We start from the raw sequence: 14,116 nt of genomic DNA, 5'->3' as shown, positions 1-14,116 counted from the left end.
CTGGATCCAGATCTGAATGAAGAGCAGCTGGAGATGATGAAAGAGCAGCTGGTCCTGAAGTTCAGAAGTACATCATGATTCTGTGGAGGATATGGAACAGATCATTGATGAACATCTAAAACTGAAAAATCATGCTGATCTCTCACAACTGTTGACTGACTGTGGAGGACGATTTTACTGTTTCGATATCAGGAGTAAATCAGATGATCAGGTACAAGAACTACTACAGATGATTGAAGGAATGATGATGGGAAATGGTGGGAGATTTATCATGGAACGAATGAAGAGGACAACAGCGAGTTAATATTGCCAATTACAGGTTATGTTGTAAATGACAATAATAGAAAGAAACATGGCAGTTTGTTCGCCAAGTATAAGTCACTAGTTTGTCACATTGATCTAAAGGGAAGAATCAATACAGTCTTTTTTAACAGTGATTTGATCATTCTGTTGTAGTTTCAGGAGAAGATTCAGATTTTCCAAGCAGACACTAAGCAACCACCAAACTGTCCTGCCGCTTATTGTGGCTGTAAGGACACTACTTTGTTTCTCAGCACATAAAGATGAACTACTTATCGTGATTTCAGACTGTGGTGATGTGGTTTCTCCACTGCATGGATCTTCATGTGTATCTTCAGGTTACTTTTAATAGTGAAACTCTTTCCACACTGATCACACATATGTGGCTTCTCTGTTGTGGATACTCTCATGTCTTTTCAGAGATGATGACTTATTGAATCTCTTGTCACAGTGTAAACACTTGTAAGGTTTTTCTCCAGTGTGGATCCTCTCATGCGTTTTCACATATGATGAGAGACTGAATCTCTTGTCACAGTATGAACACTTGTAAGGTTTTTCTCCAGTGTGGATCATCTCATGTGTTTTCATATCTGATGACACACTGAATCTCTTTTCACAGTATGAACACTTGTGAGGTTTTTCTCCAGTGTGGATCCTCTCATGTGTTTTCAGATGTGTTGACTGACTGAATCTCTTGTCACAGTGTGAACACTTGTAAGGTTTTTCTCCAGTGTGAATTCTCTGGTGCTGTTTTAAACTGTTTGCTGTAGTAAAAGTCTTCTCACATTGAAAGCACATGTACTCTCTCACACCAGTATGAATTCTCTCATGTTCTTGTAAACTATACAGCTGTGAAAAACTCTTTCCACACACAGAACATGAATGTGGCTTCTCCTTTGTATGAACTGTCAGATGTTTCTTCAGGTTTGATGCCCATAGAAATGTTTTGCCGCATTCATTACATGCAAACTGCTTCTCTCCGGTATGAACTGCACTGTGAGTCTCAAGACTTTGTTTGGTTGTGAAACTCTTCCCACATTGATCACATATGTGTGGCTTCTCTCCACTGTGAACTCTCATGTGTTCCTTAAGATGTCCTTTTTGTTTGAAGCTCTTCCCACACTGATGACATGTGAACGGCTTCTCTCCTGTGTGGATCCTCATGTGAACCTCAAGATGTTGTTTGGTTGATAAACTCTTTCCACACTGAGTGCAGGTTGTAGATTTCTTGTCTCTTTTCTTTAAAAATGTATTTTTAGTCATTGAGCGATTCAAAGGTTTTTCTCCAGGTTTGTCATGATGTTCCTCCTCCACTTCACTCTGTTCTTCACACTCCTCCTTCACTTCCGTCAGCTCTGAAATTACAAAAATAGTTAATTTTGAGTATATTCAAGTAATTCAAAATGAGGATTATGAAGTGAAAGGACATACAAGTGAACCTTCATGTACTGAAGTAGACAACTGCTACCCAATATTCTGATAGCTTTGATGCCTTTTATATATTATATGTCCCTGAAACAATTATTATATTTAAAACATTATAGACACATCACCTTGTTTCTGTAGTGAGAACTAATAAATATGTTGATGTTTCACAATTATTGACATATTTTGACACCAACTTATTTATTTATGAATAACTTCTACATTTTATCAATACTTTATCAATAACTATAAATCAGTTTTTGCTTAAGTCAAGCTTAAAACCATGTTAGCCATTCTGGAAAGTAATTTTCCTTGATATAGTTTAGTGTTTTTTTATTTATTTATTTTTTTTTATTACAGTTTTAAGAAATCCTTTGGTTTTGAAAGGAGGAAAATCATGTCAGAAGTAACAGTGTTGAGTGAGTCTACTGTGACTGGCCCTTAATAATTACACAGTTTTAGGAAAATGAATTAAATACTACAGAAATATGCTCTAATGTTTTAAATAAAAACAAAAAAACTGTAAGACTTGATTTTCCTGCTAAAACAAAAGCTGAGATCAAACACCCTGCAATAAAACAGCCCCTGGAGAGAAGATCTCAGAGAAAGAGCACAGGACACGCCTTGACCAAACGTTTCTCCTCGTTTATCTGTGCAATCCCCTTTCCCTCCCACAAGCTGTACACTCACTACATTACATTGTAGTGTAAGTTGTTTGTAACTATTTCTGAGTGCTTTTTGAAGTGCGTTTCAGGTCATTGTCCTGCTGGAATACCCACGACCTCTGGTGGAGACTTTTTTATGCCCGTGTCAGCAGTGGGTAACAATCCTTTGTTGTAATTGTCCATTAATTTTTCCGTCCATGTCCAGGGAGGTTAGCTACAGTGCCATGGGCTGTAAATCTCCTGATGATATTGCGCACAGTGGAAACAGGAACATTAAGGCCCAATCCCAATTCTACCCCTTTCCCCTTCCCCTCTGTTTCGCGCGTTCACGTGAAGGGGTAGGGGTGTCCCAATTCTCATTTGGTTGGAGGGGAAGGGTTAGGGGGAAGGGCCAGGTAGCCCTTCAAATGAAGATTTTTCGGGACCACACTTCAGACGAAGGGGTATGATAAATTTCCAACATGGCCGACTGAGCGAGCAGAGAGACCCATAAATGTAAGTATTTTCTTACGGTAAACAGTATTTTAGTAATAAATAATCACTTGTTTTATGTTGCCTTTAATCTTGTGTTCATGTATACGGTTATGTTCTCCGAAAAAAGATTTGTTAAAATCGCTATGAAAAAAGTTCGCTAATGTTTTTTACTTTATGATAGTTCCACAACATATTTTTTTATATTTTATTGAAACCCACGTTGATTTGACAACATTCAAATCCGGTGGCAGCTAACTTGTCTTTTTGCCGCATGCCTGATTAATGTATTGTTTTGTTGTGGTTACGTCCATAAATACGTGTACGTTACATGATATAAGCAAAAAGTGGATTCAGTTTGCGTGCTTATTCATCAGCATTGTATGTAGGGACTCCTGAGGAAACACGCAGGCTCATACGTTTTCGTGCAGAAAACGAGAAGCGTTTCTTGAAATCGAAATACACAGCAAAACAACTTTGGGAGTGAGTCATCTGTTAAACGTTTATGTTGCTTGTGCCTGATTACTGTGAGATATGTGCACTAATAGTAAAAATAGCTGTCGCCCAAGCAACAGAGATCACTACTGCTATGGATGGCATCTTTTTAGAACTGTGTGATAAACATCGGCGCATCTATGACGTAGGAGCTAGCGACGACTTATGATGACGTGTAACGGTCTAGTAGTGGTGTCCCATTTCTTAGGGGAATATTTTCAGCCCTACCCCTTGACACTCTGTTTCAAGGGGCAAGGGGAAGGGGTAAGGGGAAGGGGTATAAAATAGAATTGGGATTGGGCCTAAAGTCCCCCTGTAGTAAATTATTTTACCTTAAAACTCATCTTTGATCACTAAAATGACATTTTAAAAAAATTCAAGTGAAAATTTCTTCATACCTTAAAATAGCTTGACTGTAACTCTATACCCTTGCCTCATTTAATATACACAGATCAATGAATATGCAAATTAGCCCCGCCTCCACTCGCTCACGGCACCTCGGTGAGTATAGGCTACTGTTGCTGTAGTGACGACTGACGAGCAATTTGTTGTTTGTGCCTTCTCCGTACATGAAACAAATGCACATCCTTGAATGAGCACGGATTTCCAGCGTGTTTACTTGAACTCATCAGGTAGGCTAATATCTATGGTTTGATCCATTCCAGAGGCGGCCAAAATCAGAATTTATAATGGACTGAATAAAGCTCTCTCAGAACTTGGCATGCGAGTCCACACTGACTGACATATGCACATGAATCACGGTCACATGCTCAGAGCAATATTGTTTTAGCTATGTTTTATATTAAACTATTTTGAAGGACAAAAACATTAACTTTATTGGCTTTACTTCAGCTGTACTTTACTTTGGCGCGAGCCGCTATGTGCTCGCACACTTGGCACAGCCCTTGCGACGGTTCTGTCATTAATTAATATGATTAGCCTTTTGCTTGACTATGTTATCAAACAGCTAATAATGTGTTGCTAATGTTACACAAACCATGTTCCTGTTCGAGAGTCAGACAGCTGCCTTCTAACAATCAGTATCCTTACAAACGCTTTGAACAGCTCAGAACGTCAGTGGAGAAAGGCTTATAGTTCATCATAACATTGTAATAGACTCATTATATTGATAAATCTACACAATTTTAACTTTGATAACCTGGCTTCTCTCGAGACTTTCCTGCTTCAGAGCGGTCATAGTTAATGATATGCTAAACCCTGCAGGCACGTTGTTGTGTTTGGTTTCAAGGTAGTCTGTGACATCACAAACACCAGCGATTTCAAACCGCGGGCTTTTGGTTTACTGCAGTTTCAAACATAAAATACTCAGCAATGGTGCTGACTTATGAATTTACACATGGTTTGACTTAAAGCATATTAAAAAAAACACTACATAGACATATAAACAACATTAAAAACTTGATTTTCACCACAGGGGGTCTTTAAGATCTCTGGAGATGGACTTGTAGCCTTGAGATTGTCCATGTTTTTCCACAATTTTTTTCTTTTTTTTTTTCTTCACTTCATCCTCAGTGAGAGAAACAACACAAAAGGTTTAGTCAACTTTTCTCCATTTTAACTGGTTGCACGTGTGATTACTATATTGCCACAGGTGTCTAAATACAAATTACAGGAGCATCACACACTTGAAAATTATTTCTTACAATTTTGTCAAGGTGCCAATAATTTTTTTTCAGTCCATTTTTGAGTTCTGTGAAATTCTCAAGTTTGAGAATTGGTGCTACAGTCACTGTCCCTCTGCCCTCATCGGCTGAGATACCCGTGCCCCTCTTGACCTCCTCCTCTCCCTTTGATGGGATTTCCATAAAAATGTTCCGTTATCGCTCCGCTAAAGATCCACTAATTCCTCCTAACCACTAATACCTCCATACTGCACAAGAACTATGACATGCTTAATAACGCAGAACAACTTTTTCAAGTAGGCTAGGTTTTCCATTTACCAAAGAAGACCTGGCAAACTATTGAACAAAGCTGTCTGAGACTGGAAATAATTTTTATTTTACTGAAATCCAACTGATATGTCATTTGGGTTATAATTTGGAACACATTGTATAGATTTATGCTTTATAATATGAAATTAAATGTATTGTACTTCACTTCAAGATGAAACTGAGGCAGACTCAGAGAGTGAAGGAGATTCACTGAGCATCAGACTGAGAGTAAAAGAATATGCTAGAAATATCATAAACACAGACAATAAATTATGCGGATAGAAGAATAACTAGAATGTACATTTCCTGAAGAAAATGTGAATGGTGCTTGCAGTGGCAAAACTCGGCACTCGGTTGCTAGGGTGCTGTAATTGGTTGCTAGGGCGTGGCCATGAAGTCACTACTAATTACAACAAATTAAATTCAATTAAACACAAATGTAAATTGAATTAACACTAATCTTAATTAAGGTTACAATACGTGATTGTAAATATTTTGTTATTCATTCTCTTTTTTAAGATGATATTGCCTATAGCCCGGGACTCACTGCATGATTCTTGGCTGTCCCAGACAAAAGATTGCCATCGTGAAACAATCGTGGCGATTTCTGTGATCGTGGCTCTGAATCGGTGGTCTTATGTCGTTGATTTGCTCCTGTCTCCCTCGCTGCCTCTGCCTCGCGGCTGGTGTTTGCGTCTCCGTATAGCTTTGTTTTCTCTTACTTTTATTGAATCTCTTACTTTTATTCATTGTTGCTTATATTATTATTATTGCCTACCACATTAATCTGACGTCGCTAGCCTGTAATCTTTGAATCTAAATCGCTATTACAACGCGTTTGCATCTTGCTTGTTAACTTGTCATCAGTCTTGCGCGCTCCTTTTCAACACGTTCATCAAACAGCTGTGGTAACTCAGATCAGTCTACAAACACGGTGAGTCATGTCATCCTTTCCCACTGTCATCTCGTGTTCAGTTTGTCACATGTTCAGTGTAGCTCTCTCTGTCAGCGACGAGGGATTTACATGTCATAAATGTAGGGAAATAGTCAGGCTGACAGAGAGAATCTCAGAATTAGAGACACGCATCCAAACATTAATCGAGGATAGTAAGAATGCAGGGGCTTCAGATACTGCTTTGGATGCGACTAGCTTAGTGAACTCTGTACATTGTTCGGTTCCGGCTGTAGAGCCCGTGCAGCAGGGCACTTGGGTAACGGTGAGGCGGCCTAGTTGCAGAAAACACCACTCTTCCGTTCCATTAAGAACATCAAACAGGTTCTCCCCACTCAGTGACGCACCCACTGAGAATCCTGTTGAAAGTGCCCTAGTCATTGGCGATTCTATTACACGGAACGTGAAAATAGAGACACCAGCCACCATAGTCACATGTTTGCCGGGGGCCAGAGCACCTGACATCAAAGCAAATTTAAAAGTGCTGGCTAATGCTAATCGTAAATATTCTAAAATCATTATCCACGTCGGCACAAATGATGTTCGACTTCGCCAGTCGGAGATCACTAAAATTAACATTAAAGAGGTGTGTGAACTCGCAAATACAATGTCAGGAGAAGTAATTTGCTCTGGTCCCCTTCCTGTTCGTCGGAGTGATGAGATAGTTAGCAGATTATCATCACTCAATGGCTGGCTGTCTAAGTGGTGTCCGCAGAATAATATAGGTTTCATAGACAATTGGAAAAGTTTTTGGGGCAGACCTGACCTGTTGAAAAGAGATGGTATTCATCCGTCTCGGGATGGTGCTGCTCTTCTGTCTAGTAATATGGCACATAGTCTTAGAGCTGAAACATGACAAACTGGGGCCCAGGACAGGAAGCAGACAGACTGGCTAAACCGACCGTCTGCTAGCTGCCTCACGTTACAGAAGTCAGATAAATCCCAACACATAGAAACTCTTGCACCTAGATATTATCAAATAGAGACTGTGTCTGTACCCCGAATTAATAAAAACAAAAAACTTCCAAACCCATTTAATAGTAAAAATTGAATTGATGTTCAACAAATAAAAAATAGAGATAATAATGATAAACAAATGATAAAGCTTGGGTTGTTAAATATTAGATCACTTTCCTCTTATTGTACTTATTGTAAACGATATTATCGCATACAATAATCTAGATGTGCTGTGTTTGACAGAAACCTGGCTAAAACCGGACGATTACACTACTTTAAATGAGTCTAGCCCTCAAGGTTATGATTATCGACACAATCCTCGACAGAAAGGAAAAGGGGGAGGTGTTGCCATAATTTATAGTAATATTTACAGTATCAGCCAGAAGTCTTTCAAATATAATTCCTTCGAAGTGATGGTGCTTTACGTAACATTATGTAAGTTGACATTTGTGCTGGCTACTGTATACAGGCCACCAGGGCACAATACAGACTTTATTAAAGAATTTGCCGATTTTCTATCAGAATTAGTACTAGCTGCAGATAAAGTCCTTGTTGTTGGTGATTTTAATATCCATGTAGATAATAAAAAAGACTCATTGGGATTGGCATTTACAGACATTCTAAACTCTATTGGTGTTAGACAACATGTGTCAGGACCCACTCATTGTCGTAATCATACTTTAGATTTAATATTGTCACATGGAATCGATATTGATGCTGTTGAAATTCTGCAGCAGAGTGACGACATCTCAGATCATTATCTAGTCTCGTGTATATTACATTTAGTGAAAGCGGCTAAACTGCCTCCCTGCCATAAATATGGTAGAACCATCACTTCTACCACTAAATATCGCTTTATAAATAATCTTCCTGATCAGTTTCATCGCCTTAGCATACCAGACAGCTTAGAAGAGCTCGATATTGCAACAGAAACTATTGACTCTCTCTTTTCCAGCACATTAGACTCAGTTGCTCCTTTGCGTTTAAAAAAGATTAAGGAAATTAATCCAACACCATGGTACAATGAGCAGACTCGGGCCCTAAAAACAGCAGTTAGAAAAATGGAGCGTAGCTGGAAGACAACAAAACTAGAAGTATTTCGCATTTTGTGGAGAGAGAAAGTGACTGAGTACAGAAAGGCCTTAAAAACTGCTAGATCTGCCTATTTTTCAAAACTTTTAGAAGAAAATAAACACAACCCTAGGTATTTATTTGATACAGTGGCTAAACTGACAAGAAATAAAGCTTCAACTTCTGATGTTTCCAAAGAGCACAGCAGTATGGACTTTATGAACTTCTTTACTTGCAAGATTGATAATATTAGGGAAAAAATTATAACCATGCAACCGTCTACTACAGTCTTGTGTCAGACAGTGCATTGTAATGTCCCTGAAGAAAAATTCAATTCATTTACTCCTTTAGGAGAGGAAGAATTGTCTAAACTTGTTAAATCATCAAAATCATCCACATGTATGTTAGACTCTATACCGACTAAGCTATTGAAAGAGATGCTTCCAGAGGTCATAGATCCTCTTCTTAATATTGTTAATTCATCTTTATCACTAGGATACGTACCAAAAACCTTTAAGCTGGCTGTTATTAAACCTCTTATTAAAAAACCACAACTTGATCCTAGAGAATTAGTCAATTACAGGCCGATCTCAAATCTCACTTTTCTGTCAAAAATACTAGAAAAGGTAGTTTCATCACAACTATGTTCCTTTTTAGAAAGAAATAGTATCAGTGAGGATTTCCAGTCAGGATTTAGACCGTACCATAGTACTGAGACTGCTCTCATTAGAATTACTAATGATTTGCTCTTATCATCAGATCGTGGTTGTATCTCTCTATTAGTGTTACTGGATCTTAGTGCTGCATTTGACACTATTGATCACAATATTCTTCTAAACGGACTCGAAAATTATGTTGGCATTAGTGGAATTGCATTGGCATGGTTCAAATCATACTTATCTGACCGTTATCAGTTTGTAGTAGTAAACGATGAGATGTCATATCAATCACAAGTTAAATATGGAGTACCGCAAGGCTCAGTACTAGGACCGTTGCTTTTCACTCTGTACATGCTACCCTTGGGAGATATCATTAGGAAGCATGGCGTTAGTTTTCACTGTTACACTGATGATACTCAGCTCTATATTTCTTCACGCCCTGACGAAACTCACCAATTTGCTAAATTAACAGAATGTATAGCTGATATAAAAAACTGGATGACCAGTCATTTCCTACTACTAAATTCAGAAAAAACAGAGATTCTAATTTTTGGACCGAAAACTTCTTCACTCAATAATCTAGAATACTGTCTAACACTTGATGGCTGCTCTGTTAAGTCTTCGTCGTCAGTTAGGAACCTGGGTGTGCTCTTTGATACCAATCTTTCATTTGAAGGTCATGTTACTAGCATCTGTAAAACTGCATTCTTCCATCTTAAAAATATATCTAAACTACGACATATGCTCTCAAAGAAAAATGCAGAACAGTTAGTTCATGCGTTTATGACCTCAAGGCTAGACTACTGTAACGCTCTACTGGGTGGTTGTTCCTCCCGCTTAATAAATAAACTACAGCTCGTACAAAATGCAGCAGCTAGAATTCTTACTAGAACTAGGAAGTATGACCATATTAGCCCAGTTCTGTTATCACTGCATTGGCTTCCTGTTAAACATCGTATAGATTTTAAAATCTTGCTAATTACTTACAAAGCACTAAATGGTTAAGCTCCCCAGTACCTGAGCGAGCTCTTAATACATTATAGTCCTTCACGTTTATTGCGATCTCAGAATTCAGGCCAGCTGATAATACCTAGAATATCAAAATCAACCGCAGGTGGTAGATCCTTCTCCTATTCGGCACCTAAACTCTGGAACAATCTTCCTAGCATTGTTCGGGATGCAGACACACTCTGTCAGTTTAAATCTAGACTAAAAACGCATCTCTTTAACCTGGCATCAGAAAAAGAATGGCATCTACGCTAATATTAGTCTTTCTGTTTATCCCGAGGTTTACCGTATTTAACCGGATCTGGGCCGTATCCAGCTGAGACCAAGGACCAGTGCCATGACACGACCACAACGCAGCCCTGAAGTATCAGCAGAGATCGAGTCAACTAGATCATCCATAGTGAAGGCCTCATCGACACGACAGCCAGTGCCACAGTTCCTCAACAGACCGTCCATACCGGCGTGATGAATACGATCCTCAACTGGATGGAACTGAAATATATACTTTGATTGTTGCGATCCTATCAGACTTATGATAGCAACCTGATTGTAACAAAGCACTGTTAGCCAGAGGAGAACTGGCCCCCCGACTAAGCCTGGTTTCTCCCAAGGTTTTTTTTTTCTCCATCTTAACAACTATCTGCCTCTTGTTTGCCACCTGATGTCACCTGATGGAGTTTGGGTTCCTTGCCGCTGTCGCCTTTGGCTTGCTTAGTTGGGGACACTTGACATTTGATATTCAACAGTATTCTTGACATTTATTCAACAGTGCTTTGATCTACCTGCATTGACACTATTATTTAAGAGCTGCTGTGCAGCCAAATTATGTACCAGTTATCAATGTAAAGCTGCTTTGACACAATCTGCATTGTAAAAAGCGCTATATAAATAAAGGTGACTTGACTTGACTACAGTGAGAGAGGTTCAAAGACGGCCGTTTTCCCGGTCTTGTGACCAAAGATAGCCTACGATCATTTTCTGACAGTGTCTTAAATTCACCATGATCATCTCACAGTGTGTTTGCTGCTACGACCTACATCTACTGACCAGCCAATGAAAATGTGACATGGAATCAACGCGACATGATTTTCAAAATAAATTACAGAGGATTAGAGGAGCAGTAATTTATCAATTTGCAACAAGCATATTTTCATACTCATAAGGCATGTTCAGACCTTTATTTTGAAATGGCAATGAACATGAAAAATCATTAAAGATTGGTTGAGACATGTTTGTTTTCATGCCAGGAGTTCAAAAAAATAACATCCATTCAATTTTTTGAGAAAAAAAAAGATCTGAAAATGTTTTCAATTATAAAATAAAAAAAAAATACATTTATGATTCTGGTGGCGATCTATAACCCACATACATGTTGTTTTTATGTTTTATTAAAGGCTGAATTCATATCAAATTCTGCCAAACTTCCCATACTACTTCTATATAGGATGTCTACTTCATATATTTTATGAAAATTATGGAAATGTATGCTTCAGATCACTCAAACCATATTTGGAAATGGTGGTGCTCAGTAATGGAGCTTGGGTGTCATCTAGTGAAAAAGTGTGGTACTGCGCCCAAACTAAATCTTACTGAAAGCTCATTTTGAGATATCAACCTGAAATTTGGAACACAACTTTTCAAGATTTTTGGCTTTGATTTCCTTGCAGTTTTAGAGTAAATCTTGTTTAAAATATATATTTTACATTTTCATAAACGTCTATAACTTTTATTCTGTTTCACTTACATAAGTTATTTCACTTCTGCAATAATTGGCCAAATTTCATCTGAATGCTCTCCCCCTGAGCTAATTAGTTTAATTATCTGAACCCGTTCCTCACGAACTTTGTTATAAAACATATATGGTAGGGGGTCTATTACTCATCTGAATCAGTACAAAACCTCTGAATCAAGATCAGACGAAGGAGAAGCAGAAACAAACGATAAAAGCTTTGATCAAGTACATGCAACTAACGCAATCATCAAATATTAATCAACATAATCTTTTATGAAGCTTTTTAATGTTACTGAATGAAATGCTGAACCCATGAAGAGGTGTAAGATAATATATCAGGTATCAAAGTATAACGTAAGATTTGAAGCGTGATCTATGAATCTGATCCAGACATGGCCTTTAAAAAAAGCTTGATTTTCTCAGCTTAATGTTCAAAATGTTGCTATTTTTAAATGAAATTCAGCCACATTAAAGTGTTAATAAAAAGATCACATGAAGGTATAATAAAATGTTTAGTTTTTATTATTAAAAGCAGATGCTGTGTTTTTTATTTTGACATACTGTATGTTCAGCTATTCATACTGTAGGGGAATTTAACAGTTAAAGTCCAGATATGTTGAATAAAGTGTCAGAGTTAAAAAAAAAAAATAATAAATTGAAGAAAATTTTACTGAAGAATAGTTTGCAGTTTCATCAGCAGAAGCCAGCTTTTCCCCAAAAAAATAAATGAATAAATAAAATCACATGAAATGTGTTTCAACACAAATCTGTTTTGAACTACATCCATATGTGGTTTGAAATCCTGTTCAAAAATCTCATTACTGGTTAAATGGTTATTGATATAGGGATTATGTACAAAATATTTTAAATAGGACTTATTTATTGCTCGATTTAATGTTCAATTACTGCTATTCATGTTCAGGTATGTTAAAATGTTAGTGCAGCACTTTTGAGCATGAAAAGAAAATAATCTTTTCCATTATTCTCTATTCAGAAGTAGATGTTGGGTTTAATGTTGCAGAAAATAATTGTTTTGTTTTGGCTACTTCTGTAATATTATCTGTAAGATTATACTTCTGTATATTCTCTATTTCTGTAGAGCTGGACGTTTTAATAATGATCAAATGACTGAGTTCAGCTGTGAGAATAAAACCAACCTGTTTGTTCCTCAGTATCTTCATGTTTCACACTGAATGTTTCTTCGATCCTCAGGTCTTCAGTTTCCTCTTTAATAAACACTATCTTTATATCTTCAGTCTCCTCTTTAATAAAATCAATCTTCATGTCTTCAGTCTCCTCTTTAATAAATGCCATCTTTAAGAAGAATCATTAACAGAGTTAACCGTTTCTGTCGATTTTTACTTTCTTCGGCAGAATCACAACAGATGCAGCAGCGCGGCGCAGTCTTATGACGTCATGCAGCCACTCCAAAATAAAAGTCCTGTTCACACGCAGCATTGTCTGTTTCTCAATTCCGAGAACGTGAAGACCGGTCTCGCCAGGCGACCTTTATTGTAATTTTTTTATTGTATTTTGTCATTTTTTTAATTGTATATTTTGTCAACATATCAACTTGGTTACCTATAATATGACATAATGCAAGTAAACAAAACATTTAATATTTTTAGTAGGCTAAGAGTTTAATATTTTTATTGTAAATATTACTCATTCAATTATTAAATTATAATGATAGAAAACAATTTATTAAAAGTGTAAAATGAAATTTCAACATAATAAAGTGTGGTCATACATTAAACATGATGATTGTATTTACAGTAAAAACACACATTCTTATGTACACTTATGCTGAACAGTCCAGTGGCAGTCTTACGAGTGTGTTTTTCTGAAGAAGACGCAGTGCCCTCTCCGTCGCTGCCCTCTCTCTTTCCTCATCTCTCTCTGCCTGCTCGCGCAGAAGGTCAATGAGCTCAGTAGAGCTTTGCCTCTTTCTGCATGGAGGAAGCAGCAACTATTTAATCGGATTAATCGAATGCTGCCGCTGGAGCACGGCATCTATTTCTGAATACCACTGCCAGGTGGCAGCTGTTCCTCCTCCTGCCTCTTTCCTCGATAGAGGATTTTTAGATTAAAAATCTAAAAGATTTTTAAAAATCTAAAAATCTAAAAATCCTTAGATTAGACATAGATTTTTTTAAATAAATTTTTTTAACTGCCTATTTTGGGGCATCATTAACAATGCACTGATTTACACTCGGCGCCCCCCCTTAAATCGCGTGCTCCCTGCCACACGAGCTGTCGACTATATTACAGCGCATTTACAAAGTTCACACAGCTAATATAACCCTCAAATGGATCTTTACAAGATGTTCGTCATGTATGCTGTATGCATGCGTCGATCATGTGAGCAAATTATGTATTTGGATGTTACATTTGATTCTGATGAATTTGAGGCTGTGCTCCGTGGCTAA

At 37.6% G+C, this 14,116-nt stretch overlaps 1 protein-coding gene across 1 annotated transcript; it reads right to left on the bottom strand.

Annotated features, from left to right (window-relative positions):
• Positions 1-660: 660 nt before the first annotated feature.
• LOC125248126 (gastrula zinc finger protein XlCGF52.1-like) lies at positions 661-13,117 on the bottom strand. The gene is made up of 2 exons (XM_048159755.1): positions 12,845-13,117; positions 661-1,655 (listed from the first exon to the last, which is right to left on the bottom strand). Exons 1-2 carry the CDS (start codon positions 12,999-13,001, stop codon positions 673-675), a joined length of 1,140 nt encoding a protein of 379 aa, XP_048015712.1. The 5' UTR covers positions 13,002-13,117; the 3' UTR covers positions 661-672.
• Between the last annotated feature and the right edge of the window lie 999 nt (positions 13,118-14,116).

The sequence above is a fragment of the Megalobrama amblycephala genome, linkage group LG16 (assembly GCF_018812025.1).
Source record: "Megalobrama amblycephala isolate DHTTF-2021 linkage group LG16, ASM1881202v1, whole genome shotgun sequence".
Taxonomy (NCBI): Eukaryota; Metazoa; Chordata; class Actinopteri; order Cypriniformes; family Xenocyprididae; genus Megalobrama; species Megalobrama amblycephala.
Note: the sequence above shows the minus strand (reverse complement) of the source record. Positions and strands in the feature narration are given on the sequence as shown.

What these genes read in the sequence shown, in the direction of transcription:
- LOC125248126 (XM_048159755.1), bottom strand. Translation starts at nt 13,001, where the DNA reads ATGGCATTTATTAAAGAGGAGACTGAAGACATGAAGATTGATTTTATT. An exon ending in AGATACTGAGGAACAAACAG is followed by an intron (nt 1,656 to 12,844) that starts GTTGGTTTTATT and finishes TTGTAATTTCAG; the next exon opens with AGCTGACGGAAGTGAAGGAG.